Source organism: Hypanus sabinus, chromosome 13 (assembly GCF_030144855.1).
Source record: "Hypanus sabinus isolate sHypSab1 chromosome 13, sHypSab1.hap1, whole genome shotgun sequence".
Lineage (NCBI taxonomy): Eukaryota > Metazoa > Chordata > Chondrichthyes > Myliobatiformes > Dasyatidae > Hypanus > Hypanus sabinus.
Window position 1 is genome coordinate 52,664,799 of NC_082718.1, and position 18,879 is coordinate 52,683,677.

Genomic DNA, 18,879 nt, shown 5'->3' on the forward strand with positions numbered 1-18,879 from the left:
AGTCCCACCCATCACAAAACTGGACCAGACGTTCCTGGTCACAGTTCACCTTAGTGCAGCTGGTACCTTGCTGGTCTCTTCACTAATTGACTAACACCATCAACCTGCCGTAATCTCTGTCCTATTGATGTGTACAACCCACATCCTTCATTTCTGACTATCTGTAAAACTAGGAACAAAGCCTACAGGAGATGTGAATTCAAGGGTTCCCACGGGAACATCAGTGAGTTGCTATTTGCAGCTGCCTTCCTGAGGTTTTAATGCTCTGTATCTCACTCGTGGTTTGTGGGACTCGCAATATTTATCATAGCTCTGCATAGCTGCAGCTACAGCAGAAGTTAGGCCTGAGCTTCACAGTGTCTTAGGGTATACATGCTGAACACACATGTCCTCTACGCCACTGAATTTTGCTTCCCCTCCTTTTGCGCTGATCCACCGATTGACATGAAAAGAGTTCTGCAAAAGCTCAGACCAGCTTCCCCTGATCCAGCTACTATGAAAAGCACCCAGATGTTCAACCCTGACCTCCAGTGCTGCCAACTTTTAGTCCGCACATCATTGCAGTGTCTGCACAGTTTCACCCATGTACTCCGACTTTCTCAAATATCCCAGGGATGTGTAGTTTGATAGGTTAACTGGCAACTATCAGATGATCCTAGTGTGTAGGTGAGTGCCAGGTTTGAGCAGAATATGCAGGAAATTTAGTGGGGTTAGAATAGCAGGGTGCAAATGAGACTTAATAGGTCAAAAAGCCTGTGTTTTATGACTGTGACTCTGTAGGGATATGTTACTAATTTTGTGGTGTGTTTTGGGAGGTCACATTAATTATTCTACATAGTTCTGGAACTCTGGGCCAAACCTCTCTTCTAATCAATAGTCCTGGACCTGACTCTTTAACCATTTCAGATGCTGCCAAACAATGCTCCCTCTAACTTGTAATGACGGGTGTGCTCAAAAATCTTATGCTGTGCAATTTTTTGCCTAGTGACAAGGACATGTGCGCACTGAATAATTTCCTCAATAGAAACAGTATAAATAAGCCAGTTCTAAAATCTGCAGACAAATCATCACAAACTCTACATTGTCTGCATTAGAAACCGGGAAAGGAAATGTGATTCTGTATGATCGTGAAATATACTTAACATGCCGACGGGGTAGAGGGTGACAACCTTTTGTGCACAGTTTAAACTCCTTTGTGCGCCAGTAACAAAAGATGTGTACACATGCACACTCGTGCACACCTTAGAGGGAACTTTGCTGCCCAACCTGCTGAGCACTCACAGCTCATCTATCACTTACTTCAAATTTCCAGCATCTATGGTTTTTTTGAACCTCTCTCTTCAGAAAAGACCAATCTCTTGCAGTACTTCTTGCAGTTAAGACAAGACCTCCTTACTTCTGCGTTCAATCTTTCAAGCAATAAAGGCCACTGTTCTATCTGCTTCTTAATTACTTGTAGTACCTGCATGCTAATTGCCTGCCTCAGGACACAGAGATCTCCCTGTCCAATGTATAATACTCCACTTCCCTCTTCTCCAGTAAACCAGAATATTTTACATTTCTCTCTCTGTTTCCTTCTACAGCTTTTTTTCCCACACACACTTAAGCTGCTTTTATACCTTTGCCGACTTCCTTATAACTCACTCCTCCGACTATTTTTGTATTGGCAACAAACTCAGATGCATCACAGCCAGTTCCCTCATCTAAGTCATTAATACAGTTTTTAAACACCTGAGGACTCAGCCCCAATCCCTCAGATACCCACTAATTAAACCTGTCAATGTGGAAAATGACACATTTATCCCAATAGTAACATATACAAAACTCCGGAGGAACTCAGCTGGAGATAATCAGTTGACATTTCAAGCTGAGACCCTCCATCAGACTGAAGGGTCTTGGCTGAAAATGTCAACTGTTAATCCTTTTCCATAGATGCTGCCTGACCCACTCAGTTCTTCCATTATTTTGTTTGGATTTCCAGCATCTGTTGAATCTCTTGCATTTATCCCAATAGTTTTGTTTCTATCTGTTAACCAATGTTTTTTTTTTCTGCACTGCTAGTTACATCCTCAGTGTGCTCTAATGAAGTTGTTAAATATGACTTATTCATAAAACCAAGTTGGCTCTATCTAAGGAAGGTGACACTATCTTTTCATGTTTTGCACTTCTGATTGTTTTGGAATCCTTCGTTAACAATGGATTCCAGTATTTTCAAAAGATTTGGTTGTCAAATTAATTTGACATCCTATAGTTTCCTGTTTCCTCCTTTCCTCATTTCTTGATTGATAATGTTACATTTTCTGTTTTCCAATCCACTGAGAACATTTGAAATAATATTGGAAAATGGAAGACAATGTCTCCACTAACTCCACAATAAATTTACTAGGTGTGTGAAGAGACACAGGATTTTCAATAACCTCAAGATTGCAAAGAATAGCCAAAGGTTAGATCAATTCCAACTCTCTTAGCGATATAAGGATGCTACTTAATATAGACAGAATGTACCTGAAGCATTGGGGAATACCTGGATGCCTTATCTGTTTTCATTACTCAGGCCTAACTTTCTACTTACTATACCTGGAGGAATCAATCAAACAGCTGGATGCTATAAATTGAATTACCATGCAAGAACCAGCAAATCATGCATTTCTTCAGGTTAGAAACGCCATCGCATTTAGTGAAGCCTCACTACAACAAATAAGCCAATTATCTGATCATCAATGAATTTTTGATAAAACTTGGATCTTTGTATTACTGCATGAGTTAGATAATAATTGCCATTTAATGCAAAGCCCTCAATTCAAGATGTTTATTTGGTTTACAATCTATATAATTGTGTAAAATTTGTTAAAAATAAAGATTGCTGTTTCATTTTCACTCCTAGCCCATGGAGTTTGCCTAACACAACAAAAGCATCCATTGGTAAAGGCTGCAAACCCTTCATTTGGTCCTGGGAAAGTTACAACTCTGAACTGATTAACCAAACGTTAAAGAGTCTCTAGTCCAATTCATCGGAACTAGGCAACTGTGGAACTAGGAACTAGGAACTGTGGTAGGACTCCATTGTTATGTGAGGGTCTCCAGTCATCTGGAGAAAGGCCTCACCTCCAGTTCTGCTTTCCACAGGACCCATGGTAAAAAAAACTTGGGATTCAACAAGGAACAAACCAGAGCTCAAGAGCCTAGAATTATAATATCATGTGGCACCGTAACAGGCTCTTCAGTATGTCATGTCTGTACTAACCATAAGGTAACCACCTATACTAATCTAATTTACTAACATTTAGCCCATAGCCTTCTCTTCTTCAGTGAACTCAGTGCTTGCCTACAATCAGGAATGCCTTGCCCCTCAGGCATAGTATTCCAGAATCCAAACACCCTCTGAATGAGAAGAAATTTCCAGAACTCATTGAAATCCTTCTTCCCTTTGCCTTAAAAATGCACATGCTAGTTTTATATCCTTCTTTGATGGGAATGTTTCCCATACTCTGCAATGCCACAAACATAAAGAAATCATTAGTTTTTTAGTAACTTCATTTTTGTACTGCCTGACCCCAATAACTAGGTGCATGGCTAATTCCATTAATCTATTTTGAAACATAATATTAAGGCATGTGTCATGTTCAGGCATGAACCATAAGATAAAGGAGTAGATTCAGGCCATTCAACCCAATGAATCTGCTCCACCATTCCATCAATCATGGCTGATTTTTTCTCTCAACCCTATTATCCTGTAACCATTGACTTCTTACCAATCAGGAAACTATCAGTCTCTGTCTCAAATGTTAAGGTGACATGTAAATACAGAAAAATCAGCAATATATACCTTACTTGATTTTCCATTGCAACAACATGCATAGAAGGGATATTAGGTATTGTGTATGAGATGGGTGACCACTTTGTCGAGCACCTCCACACCAGTCCACCACAAGCAGAACTTCCCAGTGGCCAAATATTTTAATTCCCATTCCCATTTCTGTTCCAACATGTCAATCCATGGCCTCCTCTCGAGCCAAGATGGGGGTGGAGGAGCAACGCGTTATATTCCATCTGGGTACCCTCCAACCTGATGGCATGAATTTCGATTTCTCCTTCCGATGAACAAATTTCCCCTCCCCTCTATTTCCCACTTGGACCTTTCACTTTTTCTCATGGGCCTATTACTTCCCCATGGGTCCCTTCTTCCTTCCCTTTCTGCTATTGTCCACTCTTTTCTCTTATCGGATTCCTTTTTCTCTAGCCCTTGACCTTCCCCACTCACCTAGCTTTACCTGTCTGCCACCTGCCAGCTGGCCTCATTTCCCTTTCCACCCTTTCTTATTCTGCCATCTTCCCCTCCCTTCTCAGTTCTGAAGGAGAGGCTCAGCCTGAAATATTGTGTGTTTACTCTTTTCTATAGATGCTGCCTGGCCTGCTGAGTTCCTCCAGCATTTTGTGTCTGTTGCTCTGGATTTCCAACATCTGCAGAGTCTCTTGTGTCTGTGTATGATATTTTTTCAGTCTGTATCACTCACTATATGCCATCAACCAAAAGTGAAGTTATTCTCTGGAGTTGAAACATACCGCTAAGAATAGCTGATTGTTTAAAACAAAATATATAACACTATTAATGTGGGTAAACAAACCAAATTATCGGAGTAAGTCAGTGATATTAAACCTGATTCTGATACTATTTTATTGTTGTTTTGTGGCAGCAGTACAGTGCAATACATAAAAAATTATAAATTCTAAGAAATACATGTACATTTTAAATTTTTAATTAAATAAGTTGTGCAAAATGAGAACAAAAAATTAGTGAGACAGTGATTGGGGGTTTGTCCATTGTCTGTTCAGAAACCTGATTGCAGTGGGAAAGAAGCTGTTCCCAACTTGTTGAGTGTGTATCGTCAGGCTCCTGTACCTCCTGTAGTAATGAGAAGAGGGCATGTCTTGTGAGATGGTGGCCCGTAATGGCGGATGCCACCTTTTTGAGGCATCGCCTTTTGAAGACGTCCTCGATGAGGTTAGTGCCTATGATGAAGCTGAGTCTGATGAAATAACTTCATCAGGGAAGCACTTGTGTTGTGCCAAAGCATCAGAAAGACTTTAAACTAGTAACTGTTATCTCACACTTTTTTTTTCTATTTACAGTTGGAGTACGCTGGCATCTCAAGAGATGAGCTACCAAACCGGGTCATCCAGCTGAGTGTGTGGTGCAGGCAGACCCTGCTAGGAGCAGTAAACATTCCTCTCAGGGATGTAAAGCTGGAGGAAGACAAGTGGTATAAACTGGGCAATTGTTTAATCTGACTGCAGAAAAGTGAGCGGACATTAGGCACAGAACTTCCTCTATTGAAAATCAGCCCGTGCCATTCTTGAAGCCTATTCTACTTGATGTTTTCTTCTGTGTTTGATGGTGATTGCCACCTTAGAACATTTAAAGGAAACCTCCGATACAATATAAATATTTGTATATCACCTGTACAGCTGTTAGCAGATCTAAATTAAAGCCTGTGGTAAACCAATATGCTGAAGATAAAGCTGTAATTAATTACTGATTTTCAACTAAGATTTTCAAAGAGGTGAATTCTCCATCTCTTTTTTTCAAAACATTGAAAGCATTAAATTTCATGGCAAAGTGTCATAAATGTATGAAGTTTATTGTGTAAAGTCTACATAAAAGGTTCAAAACTTTATGTAAATATTTTAGTGTACTGTGGTGTGTTCTTTTAATTTACTTGGTGGAGGATGGGTTAATTCTGAGTGTGTGTAGTTATAGCCCTTCAATGGCTAGTGTTATGTCTCTTGTAGTCCTCAATTTATTCATTTGACTTCAACGCCGGTAAATAGTGGAGATTTTAAACGGCAGCCTATGCAAACAATTTATCACTCTTCACCAACCCGCCTCCTTTCTCTCTGTTTTCTGCAAGGATCCCTCTCGCCCTGCCTCCCTCATCTGTTCATTCTTCCCTGCCGATCCCCTCCTGCTCTAAGCACTCACCCTGAATCCTGATGAAGGGTCTCAGCCCGAATCTGTTTATTTCCTTCCATAGATGCTGCGTAACCTGCTGAGTACCTCCAACAATTTCTGAGTGTAACTTACCCCAGTAACCACAAAGTGTGTTAGACCCACATCCAGGACCCGAAACAGCCGTTCCAGCTGAGGCAGGCTTTCACATGGGGATCCCTTGGTGTTACGTATTACATCTGAAGCTCCTGGAGCAGCCTGCTCTACGTTGGTGAGACATGACACAGGCTGGAGAGAGGGCATCACAAAGCACCCTCACTCTGTCCCTTGTGCCAGCTGGAATCTCCCAGTGTCCAGTCATTTTAGTTCTTTTTCCCTTTGCCATACTAAATATATCTGTCCCCTGCCAGGTAGAGGCTAAATGGAAATTAGAGAAACAGCATCACATGTCCTGCCTGGGCAGTCTCCAACCTGCCAACATGAATATTGAATTCTCTAACTTAGATTAACCACATCCCTTCTGTCCTTTTCTCCCTTTTTCATTTCCCTCTCTTCTAAGCCAGCAGTTCCCTTCACCCTCTGTCTTTCCTCTCCACTACCCCCTCTCCATCTGCCCTTCATCCATACATTCCTCCCACTGGTTCCCCTCCTCAACCCTCCCCCTCCCGTATTCCACGTTCCACCTTTCATCTCTCAGCTCCTGTCATCATACCCATTCTCCCCCCTCCCCTCACCTTGAACCACTGATCACCTACTATGTTTGTACATCATGCTCCACCCTTTCCCTCCACCACTTCACTCTCCCTCTCAACACAGATAGAGGATGTCAACCCAGAACTTTGTCTATCAGTTCCCCCCCACCCCACAGATGCTGCCTGACCCACTGAACTCCCCCAGCACTGTGTATTTTGCTCCAGATCCCAGCATCTGCAGTATCTTATGCTGTCATATGCTGCTACCCATTTCATAATAAGGCAAAGTCACAGATAAAGTGCCAGAGAGTAAATGTTAAATTAAATCAGATGCTAAACATAATACTTCGATATCAGGACCAAGGATGACCCATAACATATTTGTATGTGCAGATCAAGAAGATTTTTATTTATTGATTGATTTTTGCTTACCGTTAACCCTGTGGATGTGGAAGATTTTAACATACATCTTTTTGTTGCATCCGGGATGGGACGTGAGCTGCCTTGTCTTCTTTCCAATGGCATTGATCACCCAGTGCTTGAATGAAATGTCCTGAAAGATCAGCAAAAAAATTTAACACCTACTGACTTTCAATGATCCTGGGGAATTCCAAAGCGTTTGACAGCCAATGAGGCATGTTTGCAGTGCGCTCACATCTTTGCTGCTTTCATTTTGTTTTGAGCACACCTGATCCATATTCCAGGATAATGTTGCTCCGTTTGCAAAGCTTTTGTATCTGAGTTGATAGATTCATGATTCAGATGGCCATGACAAAACCAACATCTCAGCAGTGAGACAGAAGAGGTAATTGGATTTATTGAACTGGTATCAGGCGTGGGTGAGTTGACAACCATCTATAAAACCGAAGACTTCCTCTGGAAATACTCTCAGCTCTGAGAAGAGAGCCACTTCTTAACATTAAGTTCTGATATAGTTCCTTGGGACTTAATTTTATAGCTTACACCAATAAAACTCTACATAACATATAGCAGATCATATTTTGAAGTGATTGGAGATGTAATGGTCTGTTTGTGTTCAAAGCTCAAGATAACATACAGTGCAATAAAACAAGCACTTCCTTTCCTTCCTGTTGAAGGTCAATCACTTCACTTCTGCATTGAGAAGTTTCATCATAAGCCTTCTTAACTTCCCAGTATTTGCGAAGAGTGTTCAGTGATAAAACTATTCATTTCAAAGAGGTATTGCAACATGGTCTTTTTAAGATAGGGTGAAATAACAGCTATGGTGAGTGACACACATGTAAAATGCCTTTTCATAAAAGATGATGACACTAAGATAGAAGTCACAAGATTGGAAACAAGCATAAATAAATTTCTGCAAAGAGAAAAAATAAGGAAGCTGTAAAAGGTTGACACAGCGCTGAGTTCTAACATCTCCCATCAGGACATGCTGAAAAGCAGAGTGACTTAAATAAAAAGTAGGGAAAGTGATTTACAGACTAATGCAGCAATGGAGGATAAAAAGTCATTGAGAGGTCTGACTTGACAACCAAAATGAGAAAAATCCTATCTGTTTATCTAATGAATAGCCATACTTGGGTAAATAACACCAGGATAGATTTGACCAATCTTTCATTATACAGATCTTTGGAAAGTAGATTGCAAAAAAACAATGTTGAATCAATTTTAAATATTTTGTATGTGGCTGATGTCAGCTGTAAAAAATGCTTTCAGTTAAAAGTGCATTATCCTTGAAGATACTGAATTTCGCCTGGAGGATTCTGGTGTTGCACTATTCAGTTTTGTATGCTGCTGTGGACAGATCTGCAATAATGTACTGCGTTAAGATTCTCTCAGTCTAAAATCTGCACAAAACAAATCGAAAGTCAGAGACACAAGAGATTCTGCAGCTGCTGGAAATCCAGAGCAACACACATAAAATGCTGGAGGAACTCAGCAGCAACTGTGAAGATGACTAAGGTCAATGTTTTGGGGTGAAGCCCTTCATCAGGACTGGAAAGCAAGGGGGAGAGGAAGAAGTACAAGCTAGAAGGTGATAGGTGAAGCCAGTTGGTGGTGGGGGGGGGGGGCGGTGAAGTAAGAAGCTGGGAGATGATAGGTTGGAAAGGTAAAAGGCTGGAGAAGGAGGAATCTGATAGGAGAGGAGAGTGAACCATGGGAGAAGAAGAAGGAGAGGCTTCAGGTGAAGGTAATAAGCAGTTGAGGAGAAGAGAGGTATGAGGGGTCCAGAGTGGGAAATTGAAGAAGAGGGATGTTAGAGGGGGTTATTATTACTGGAGATAGGAGAAATCAATCTTCATGCCATCAGGTTGGAAGCAACCCAGTTGGAAAGTTTCTCCTCTATCCTGAGAGTGGCTCATTGTGGTAGTAGAGGAAGCAATGGATTGACATATCAGACTAAGAATAGAGATTGGATTTTAAATCGTTAATTACTGCATAAGGAGCACTGGATAAAGTAGAGACTCCAGCAGATTCTCAGGTGAAATCACAAACACGAGAAAATCTGCACATGCAGGAAATCTAAGCAACACACACAAATGCTGGAAGAACTCAGCAGGCCAGGCAACATCTATGGAAAAGGTGACGTTTCAAGCCAGGACCCTTCATCAGAACTAGCCAGGTCTTGGCCTGAACCTATTACTCATCAACTGTTTACTCTTTTTCATAGATGCTGCCTGGCCTGCTGAGTTCCTCCAGAATTTTGAGTGTGTTTCTCAGGTGAAGTGTTGTCTCATGTGGAAGGACTCTTTGTCCCCTGAATGGAGGTGAGGGAGGAGGTGAACAGGTCAGTGTAGCATTTCTTCCACTCACAGGGCTAAGAGCCAGGAAGGAGATTAGGGGAAGGGGTGAATGGATAAGGATCCACTCCTATCAGATTCCTTTACCTCCAGCCCTTACTTTTTCCACTAACTTGTTAAGGGGAAATAATAAGACCATAAGACTGTAAGATAAAAGAGCAGAAGTAGGCCCGTCGAGTCTGGTCCGCCATTCAATCATGGGCTGATCCAATTCTTCCAGTCATTCCCACTCCCCTGCTTTCACCCCATACCTTTTGATGCTCTGGCTAATCGAGAACCTATCTATCTCTGCCTTAAATACACACAATGACTTGGCCACCACAGCCACTTGTGGCAACAAATTCCACAGATTTACCACCCTCTGACTGAAGTAATTTCTCCACATCTCAGTTCTAAAAGGACGTCCTTCAATCCTGAAGTTGTGCTCTCTTGTCCTAGAATCCCCTACCATGGGAAATAACTTTCCCATAACTAATCTGTTCAGGCCTTTTAACATTCATAATGTTTTTATGAGATCCCCCTCATTCTCCTGAACTCCAGGGAATACAGCCCAAGAGCTGCCAGATGTTCCTTATACAGTAACCCTTTCATTCCTGGAACCATTCTCATGAATCTTCTTTGAGCCCTCTCCAATGTCAGTATATCCTTTCTAAACTAAGGAGCCCAAAACTGCACACAGTACTCCAAGTACGGTCTCACAAATGCCTTATAGAAGGTACTTAGATGTACTTAGTGTAAATGCACCATCTAAACTGTGGTTGAATATATCCCTACACGAGAATAGGGCTCATTACTTTAGGCAATATATCAGCATAGACTGACGAATATAATTACATAACAATAACTAGTATAGTGGATATAAATAGGTTTATTTAGTGTAAGCAGGTTGCTGTTAAGGAACTCCTATAAAGATCATGATTTAGTGATTTACTGTTGATATTATTTATGTAGACAAGGGGATCAGGTTTAACGTGTTCATGCTTGCCTACAGTGCAAAGCAATGTGTGAGCTGTGAGAGAACTCAAAGACTGCAAAGGGATTGAGTCAGTCATCGATTCATACATTATGGAAACTGATCTTGTGGACCATTGGGTTCATGCCAACCGATAGCCTAATCCTATAGGAATCCCATACTTTATGTTTTCCCCACATGAGCATCAACTCTCTCCCAGATTTTATCACCCACTTTTACACAAGGAGCAATTTACAGTGGCCATTGAAGCTACTAATCACACATGTCTGGGATTAAGTAAGCAAACTCATTCCTAACATGGAAAAATCCAATCTTATCCAACATTAGCCAACATGGGAGGAAAATAAAGAACCAGAATATTTTTAAATGGTGTGTTACTGGGAACTATTGATAATCAGAGGGGACAGGTATCACAGTTCAAAGTTAATATACTAGTAGATCAAGCAATTAGGAAAGCTAGCGATAGGTTTTTTAAATAAAGGTGTGCAAGAAGGGTGAAATCTGTGATTTTATTTGTCCATGGTGATTTAACATTTGGTGGACTCTGTTATTATATAAATATTTGAGCACAAAAGGAGCCCCTTTTGGTGCTACGTGTATGAAAATCAATACCTCCTGGAGAAGAATTTGGTTACCTAAGTTTTTTTTGTGTAATTCTGTTGCTCTGGAAATTCAATCAGCTAATCCCTGTCTCAAGTCACATGGAATGGATCAATTGTTTACTGAATCAGCTTCTTGCCTGTTTAAATGATGTCATTCCTTCTGCAATGCTCATCATCATGAAAGATTAAGCCATATTGTTCCAAAACATACCTACCACCAGAGACAATCATCCCATCCAGGCTTTAACAACATTAACTGTGCTCTGTGGCCATTATTATTGGATGTAACCTTCTGGGGCACATCCGAGCCTGGTGTTGGATCCTGACTTAAATTTAGTTCCTTCATGTAATTTCCATTCAGTTTTTCAGGGACTTCTTCTCCTGGCATTCTACCACCCTAAACTCAAAACCCATTTATAATCCCACCGACTCACCCCCTCTCCAAACTTCTTGGCTAATGATCAACAAACCAAATACATTCAATATGCCCAGCTCCAAACACCTGACCTAACCCTCCCACACATCTGCTGGCCCTCCTACAAGCATTGATCAGAGGCCTTGAATCACTGTCCTCCCCATTGCACTTAGTTCACAATAGACCCCTTACTCTCCGCTCCCTGGCATTCACTGTTCAATCCTACCTTCTTCAGATCTCTGATCCCTTCTTCCCCATGATGCTTCAGAACCTGGTTCTATCCTCAACCAGACCCATTTTTCTTTGTGCACTCTACACCAATATAGTGAGTGAATTAAAGGTGTTGTACTCACTTTACAAGCTTCTGTCTCATAACCATAGATGAAGCTGATGGTCCTTGGAATGACAATTAAAGCTCTTCTCCAGGTCCCAAAAAAATTCTCAGCTTTTTTTCTCCAAAAGAAGTGCAATCATACCTTAGGAGGGGTACAATAGAACTTCACAAGCTTAATTCCTAGAAAGAAAATATTAAGTAAAGAAAAGGATAGGCTTATACCTTACAAATTTAGAAGTCTGTGAGACATATTAACACATAAACAATTCTGAAGGGCTTTTTAGCCAATAAATGCTGAAAGAGTGTTTCCCTAGTTGGGGAGTAAAGAGTCAATTGTTTAAAATGGAGTTGAAGAGGAACTCTTTGCTTCAGGGCCTTGGAAAATGTTATCATCCTATTCTCCCAATGTTCACTGGACGCCTCAACATTGTTTGTAAAATCGGTAATTTTTGGATAAGGTAATGTTCTTAAGTCATCTTATTGCTATTTTGGTATTTTTAAGGACACTGCTGCTAAAAAAAACTGGACTTCATCTTTTTTGGTCGGGAACAAATGGGTGGTGACTATAGAGATGGAGACATGAGAGACTAGAGATGCTGGAATCTGGAACAACCAACAATCTGCTGGAGGGACTGATCAGAATATCAGCAATTTCTTCCCACCCACACCCCTCCCCACAGGTGCTGCTCCACTCACTGAGTCCCTTCAGATTTTTTGTGTTGTTCCATGTCAAACATCTGCTTGGTTTATTGGCCTGTCGAAAAAAATCACCAAGTCGGTGAAAAAGCCAGTTAAAAGTAGTTAGGGAAGTTTTCATGCACAATTTTGCCTATTTTCCCACTGCAGCACCACAGATCTCACACAGTCGGTGCATTCCTGCAGTGCCAATGCCTGGGAAGGGTGTCAGCACCTAAAGGGCAGTGTTCAAAGCAGCCCCAGCACAGTAGCACTGGCAGGAGGGATGGGCAGCCCAGCGCTGTGCATATGTCTGGAACCCTGTGTTGAGCTAACCCTGTACCACAGATGTCCCTGATCCACTGCAAGTTCCACCTCATCCAGGATCCAGTAGCTCTGAGGTACATAATACAGGATGGTAATCACTTTCAGAGTTCAAATCCAGCAGGGTCCCAACCTGGACAGCAGCAGTGTCTGTGCAGAAGAAAGGACTGGCAACCTACTTCTGCATCTTGTCAAGAAATCCCTATGGTCCATGAAAGCATGAAGAGTCACACTGAACAATGACATCTCTTTCAATGATGCTTATAGACAAATGTAGAGCACAGAAAGATGTTTGCAAATGGCTGTCAATAAACCAATAAACTGTTGCAATCAGGACACTTTAATGTGTTTCGACTTTTCTGTGGGGGTGGAAGGGGTTAAGCTCCTGTGTGTAACAGAGCAGCTGGGTCACACCTTTCACAGTAGGTTCTTGTTGATAAACATGTAACAGGCTGCCATGTGCAGATTGTCGCTATCAGACACACACTTCTTGCCAGGTAAATGTTGGCCACACTATTCTGAATTAATCCAGAGATGCCTGGACCAATTTAGCAATTGTCACTGATCAACTGAGATGTGATTACCAGTGGAACTTAACTTGTGCAAAGTGGCTTCATATGTAAATCAAGTGTAAAGAGCTCTTCAGTTTCCAAGCTTGTATTTCCTCTTTAAGGCTGTGTACAATTCTAAGTGTGCAAATACATTGAGTGTGACAAAAAGGAAAGCAGCAATTTACCTATGCAGAGCAATAGATCACTAAAATTATTCACAGATGCAACAGTCGAACATTTGCAGTTCAGAGGTACTAAGGGAATCATGACATGTGGGGACATCACAGGAAGCAGACTTAAGTTGATCATCTGATTTTTAATGGCCAAACATCTGAATCCTGCTCCTGGTTTTTTAATATGACAATTTGTCAGGATTAATATTGATCATTCCTTCACTAGATCTTTCTCCACAATCTGGTGATGTGTTCAAAACTGATAAATCTTCAGTTTATCCTGACTGGTGGAGGAAGTACCATACAGAAATAAATCACTGTTCCAAGTAAGTATAGAGTGTGATTAAACCTGAGCTACCCTGTCTACCTTGGTCATGCAGTAACATCCCAAAGCATTTGCAGTGGTGTGCCAGTTAACTGTACAGCTGTCTACATAGAATATGTTCACTCCTAACAGCAGTTATGCTAATGTAACATGATTTCTGATCCAAGGTTGTCAAGCTGAGGGGTGGTAGTGGGGACAAGCTCCCACTACCTAAAATTGCTCCTCACAGCATGCAACTCAAATAGCCTCTGACAACCAAATCCAACTCCAGGCCTTCTCGTGTGGCTTAGCCTCTAAGCCCGATGGAACTGTCTCTACTGACAGGAGAAGAGGCGAAAACGGGTCCTGGCGCCTTAAAACCAGTGCTTCTGGTAGGTGGAGCTCATCAGCCTGGGAAGGCAGTCCATCTAAGAGAGGGAAAACTCTGATTTCAAACCTCCACTGCCTTGCGGCCATACCCACTCATGGGAAAGGCTTCAGGACTAAACCCTGAGGACAAATCGAGATCTGGAGTCCCTAAGGCAGTCTGACGTTGCCTTCAACCACGTTCTGGCAACTCCTGCGACGACACTGGAGCCAAGCTGTATTGGCCCTTGCCTTTCCCTTGGACAACATCGGTGGCATGGAGAGGTGAGACTTGCTGCATGGGCAACAGCTGGTCTTCCATACAACCTTGCCCAGGCCTGCGTCCTGGAGAGGCCACTCCAGCAGACTTTCCAGGCGCAGATCCATGGTCTTGCGAGACTAACAGATGCCACCAGTCTGATCTTTGCAAAAAAAAATTAGGATGGAGTTGTGAACTGTATTTTGATACAAAATCTGGAAATAGCATGCACAATTGAGAAATAAAAGTGTTCTTCATGATCACAAGCTTCTACACAAACCAAACATACACAATCAGAATCACTGGAGATAGGTTTAAACCATCGGAACTAAACAGCAGGTCAAAACGATAATCTGAGAGTAAAGCATTGAGCAGCAGTTAAAATTTGCATTGACATAATTGGTGAAAAGAAAGTCACATAGTAATACACATAAATCCATGTTTTGAAATCTTGCAAATCAGCACTTTCCCTATTGGCAAATGTAACCATTGAGGTAGAGTTAGATAAGCTGTGTTCAATAAGTATATAAATGAAGCAGCTAGGTCAAGATTATAGCCCCTCCAAACATGGCCCACACAGTGATGGTGCATCTCCACTGGATACCCTCCCCGCAGTCAAAGCGAAGCCAGAAGACACCTTCATATCCTGTAGTAAAAAGCAGGCTCCTCCGTACAACTGAGAGATGTTAAGAATGATACAGGGAAGTAAATGCATTGAAACTGAAACTATCCAACACTGTCATACTGCCTCAATAAAGCCCTCCTTAAATATTCCCCTCAAAGTTCTTCTTGAGAGAGTAAAAACAGTGGAGGTGGTGCAGGGGAAGACTTGATCCATTACCATTAATGCACGCTACCTCCTGAATGAAAGCCAAGAGTCTTGAAAGCTGCCTGTTAAAAGGAAGTTTCTTTCTGTAGAGCTGTATTGTCAAGACTTCATGGCCTCAGGTCATAATCAAAAATGGCAACTCTGTTTATTAACAGTCCTCCAGGCTTCCTGAGGAGTGATCTACTGGGACCCCTATTTGTCACAGTTGAACACCTCTTTCGTCATTATGCATTCTGCCAATTTATCCACCTTCCTGAGTTTTATCACAGTGCCAATTACATTTACACCATTACTGCTATAATAACTTGTCAAGGTAATGTAACGCTTGTCAGATAATGGGGCAAATTAACCTAGATTAATGTCTTCTTCAGACTATCAAAGCTTGGATCCTTTGATTATTGTACATTTTCAATACCCAACAAGAATGAAGTATCATGCAACATATTGTGGCTGCATCATCAATACAATTTATAAATTTATTCTGACAGCCTCTTACAGAAAATTAAATCACTACATTTTATTTTTACTTTCTAGCCACATACTTGCAATTCCCATCATGCAAGCTAATGTGCTACAATTGTCATATTTGTTCTGTGCATCATTCAAAACTGTCAATGTTTTCAGTTTGAATGCTGGGTCAAATATAAAAAATATAGTGAAACTTATACCTTGAAAAATTTACTCACTGATGTTCTTTATGAATTCAACTGGTGAAGTTAGTTAATGATTTTCTGTTAACTTGATTTGAATGTCATAGTGAATTCCACTTGACAAAACAACACACAGATTATTAAGGGATCCATTGCATTTCATATTTAAATAAAGAATTAGACAATAATTCCTTAATGCTTTTTTTTGAACAGGCTTCAATCCAAGTTTTACTGTGCCCAAAAGTTCTTCTTTGATGAAAGAGTCAAATTTATGTTTTTTCCCAATCTTTATGGAGAAATCATATGATGTTGATTTTATTTTCACAAACCCAAATTTCCATATACTCTTACAAGACAGAAAGCGGCCATTTCAATCCATCAAATCAGAATAAAGTTTAATATCACTGGCATACGTGGTGAAATGTATTGTTATGTGGCGGCAGTACGTTGCAATACATAATAATAAAAACTGTGAAGTTACAGTAAGAAGTGGTAGTGCATAAAGAATAGTGAGGCAGCATTCATGAGTTCAATGGCCATTCAGAAATCTGATGAGAGAGAAGAAGAAGCTATTCCTGAATCATTGAGTGTGTGCCTTCAGGCTCCTGTACCTCCTCCCTGATGGTAGCAAAGAGAAGAGGGCATGACCTAGGTGATGGGGGTCCTTAATGATGGATGCTGCCTGTCTGAGGCATCAATCCTTGAAGAAGTCCTGTTTGCTGGGGAGGTTAGTGCCCATGAAGGAGGTGATTGAGTTTACAACACTCTGCAGTAGCCCCTGCCCCCGCCCCCACCCCCACCCCATACCAGACAGTAATGTGGCCAGTTAGAAGGCTCTCCACAGTATATCTGTAGAAATTTTCAAGTGTCTTTGGTGATACGCCTAATTCTCCTCAAACTCCTAATTTAATATAGTTGCTGCCACACCTTCTTCTTAACTACATAAATATGTTGGACCAGGATAGACCTTCAGAGATGTTGACACTCACGAACATGAAATTGCTCACCCTTGATGAGGATTAGTATGTGTTCCCTCATCTTGCCATCTCTGAAGTCCACAATCGATTCTTTGGTCTCACTGATGCTGATTGGGAGGTAGTTGCTGCGGTGCTTTTCAACCAGCTGAAGTATCTTGCTCAAACAAGAAAAAATCGGCAGATGCTGGAAATCCAAGCAATACATACAAAATGCTGAAAGAACTCAACAGGCCAGGTAGCATCTATGGAGAAGAGTACAGTGACATTTTGGGCCGAGACCCTTCTTCTGGACTCTTGCTCTACTAGTTGCCCTACTCTGCCAACTACTTGTGAAGGATCATCTTGGACTTTGCCTGCTGCCTGGAATTACTGCGCGTGTCCCTGTCCTTTCCTGCAATTTTTCAAGGCAGAGGTTAGGGTAAGCTAATCCCAGGAAGGTGGAAAAGGCTCTGAGTGACAAGAGGGCCTCACACAAGTAGTGAGCGGGGGCTTCGCTCCCTGCAGTTGCTGATGGCTTTTCACAGCTGTCAAAGGCATTTAGCAATTTTAATTAGATCTGATAAAGAAATGTACATGGTACTAAAATGAATTTCAATAACTTAGAACAAAGAATTAGAACTGGTTAATTTTTAAAAAAACTTGAAAACCTTAAAATAAAGTTTAAAAAATTCAGTTATTTCAATGCCCTATTTAAATAAGTCCAATTGCTGTTTCAGCACCAGGACTCTCTGGTCTAAAGTCAAGGACTGAAAACAAATGCCCCAGAAGCATTTCAGCACATGCCGTAGAGCCGGGGTTCCCAACCTGGGGTCCACTGATCCCTCGGTTCATGGTAGAGAGTCCATGACATAAAAAAGGTTGTGAACCCCAACCCTAGAGTCATAGAAACATAGAAAACTGACAGCACAATACAGGCCCTTCGGCCCACAAAGCTGTGCCAAACATGTCCTTACCTTAGAAGTTACCTGGAGTTACCCAAAGCCCTCTATTTTTTGAAGCTCCGTGTACCTACCTTAAAGGACCCCATCATATAGGATCACCCCCACCACAGTTGCAGGCAGCCCATTCCATGCACACACCACTTTCTGTGTAAAAAAACTTAACCCTGACATCTCCTATTTACCTACTTCCAAGCACCTTAAAACTGCACCCTCTCATGCAGGCCATTTCAGCCCTGGGAAAAAATCCTCTGACTATCCACTCGATCAGTGCCTCTCATCATCTTATCCACCTGTATCAGGTCACCTCTCATCTTCCGTCGCTCCAAGGAGAAAAGACCAAGTTCATTCAACCTATCCTCATAAGCCATGCTCCCCAAGCCTTTCTCACTGTCCTCTGCACCACCAGTCATAGAGAACTGCAGCAGAGAAACAGGCTCTCTGACTCATCCAGTCCATGCTGACCTGGTTTCCTGCCTAGTCCCAGCTACCTACACCTGGATCATAGCCCTCCACACACCTATCCAATTGAACCCACATCTACCATTTTCACTGGCAGCTCAATCCTGACTTGCACCACTCTCTAGGTGAAGTAATTACCAATCAGATCCTCCTTAATTATTTCACTTTTCAGCCTAAACCCATGACCCTTTGTGTCTAGTCTCACCGAAATGGAGGGGGCAAAGCCATGCCCCCCATCAGTTTGTATACCTCAATAAGATGGGGTGGCATGGTAGCAAAGTGGTTAGCACAACACTTTGCAGTTCTAGTGACCTGGGTTTGATTCCCACTGATGCCTGTAAGGGGTTTGTACGTTCTCCCCATGACTGTGTAGGTTTTCCCCAGGTGCTCTGGTTTCTTCCCACAATCCAAAAGACATACCAGTTGGTAGGGTAATGGTCATTGTAAATTGCCCCATGATTAGGCTAGCATCAAGTCAGGGATGACTGGGCGTCGTGGTATGGAGGCCCGGAAGGGCCTATTCTAAGCTGTATGTCAATATAAAATAAGATCACCCCTTATTTTTCTGCTCTCCAGGGAATAAAGTCTTAATCTATTCAACCTACCACTGTAACTCTGGTCCTCAAGT

The 18,879-nt window shown here is 41.7% G+C and overlaps 1 protein-coding gene across 7 annotated transcripts in view; it reads left to right on the forward strand.

Annotated features, from left to right (window-relative positions):
* LOC132403864 (phosphatidylinositol 4-phosphate 3-kinase C2 domain-containing subunit beta-like) overlaps window positions 1-5,681 on the forward strand; it is a 255,698-nt gene extending 250,017 nt beyond the window's left edge. For 6 of the 7 annotated variants that reach the window (XM_059987618.1, XM_059987621.1, XM_059987619.1 and 3 more), the window contains one exon: window positions 5,131-5,681. In XM_059987618.1, the coding sequence (XP_059843601.1) occupies window positions 5,131-5,289 (159 nt within the window). In that variant the 3' untranslated portion in view covers window positions 5,290-5,681. The remainder of the gene's footprint in view (window positions 1-5,130) is intronic. The other variant, XR_009515371.1, reaches the window with a different exon arrangement.
* The last annotated feature ends 13,198 nt before the right edge of the window (window positions 5,682-18,879 follow it).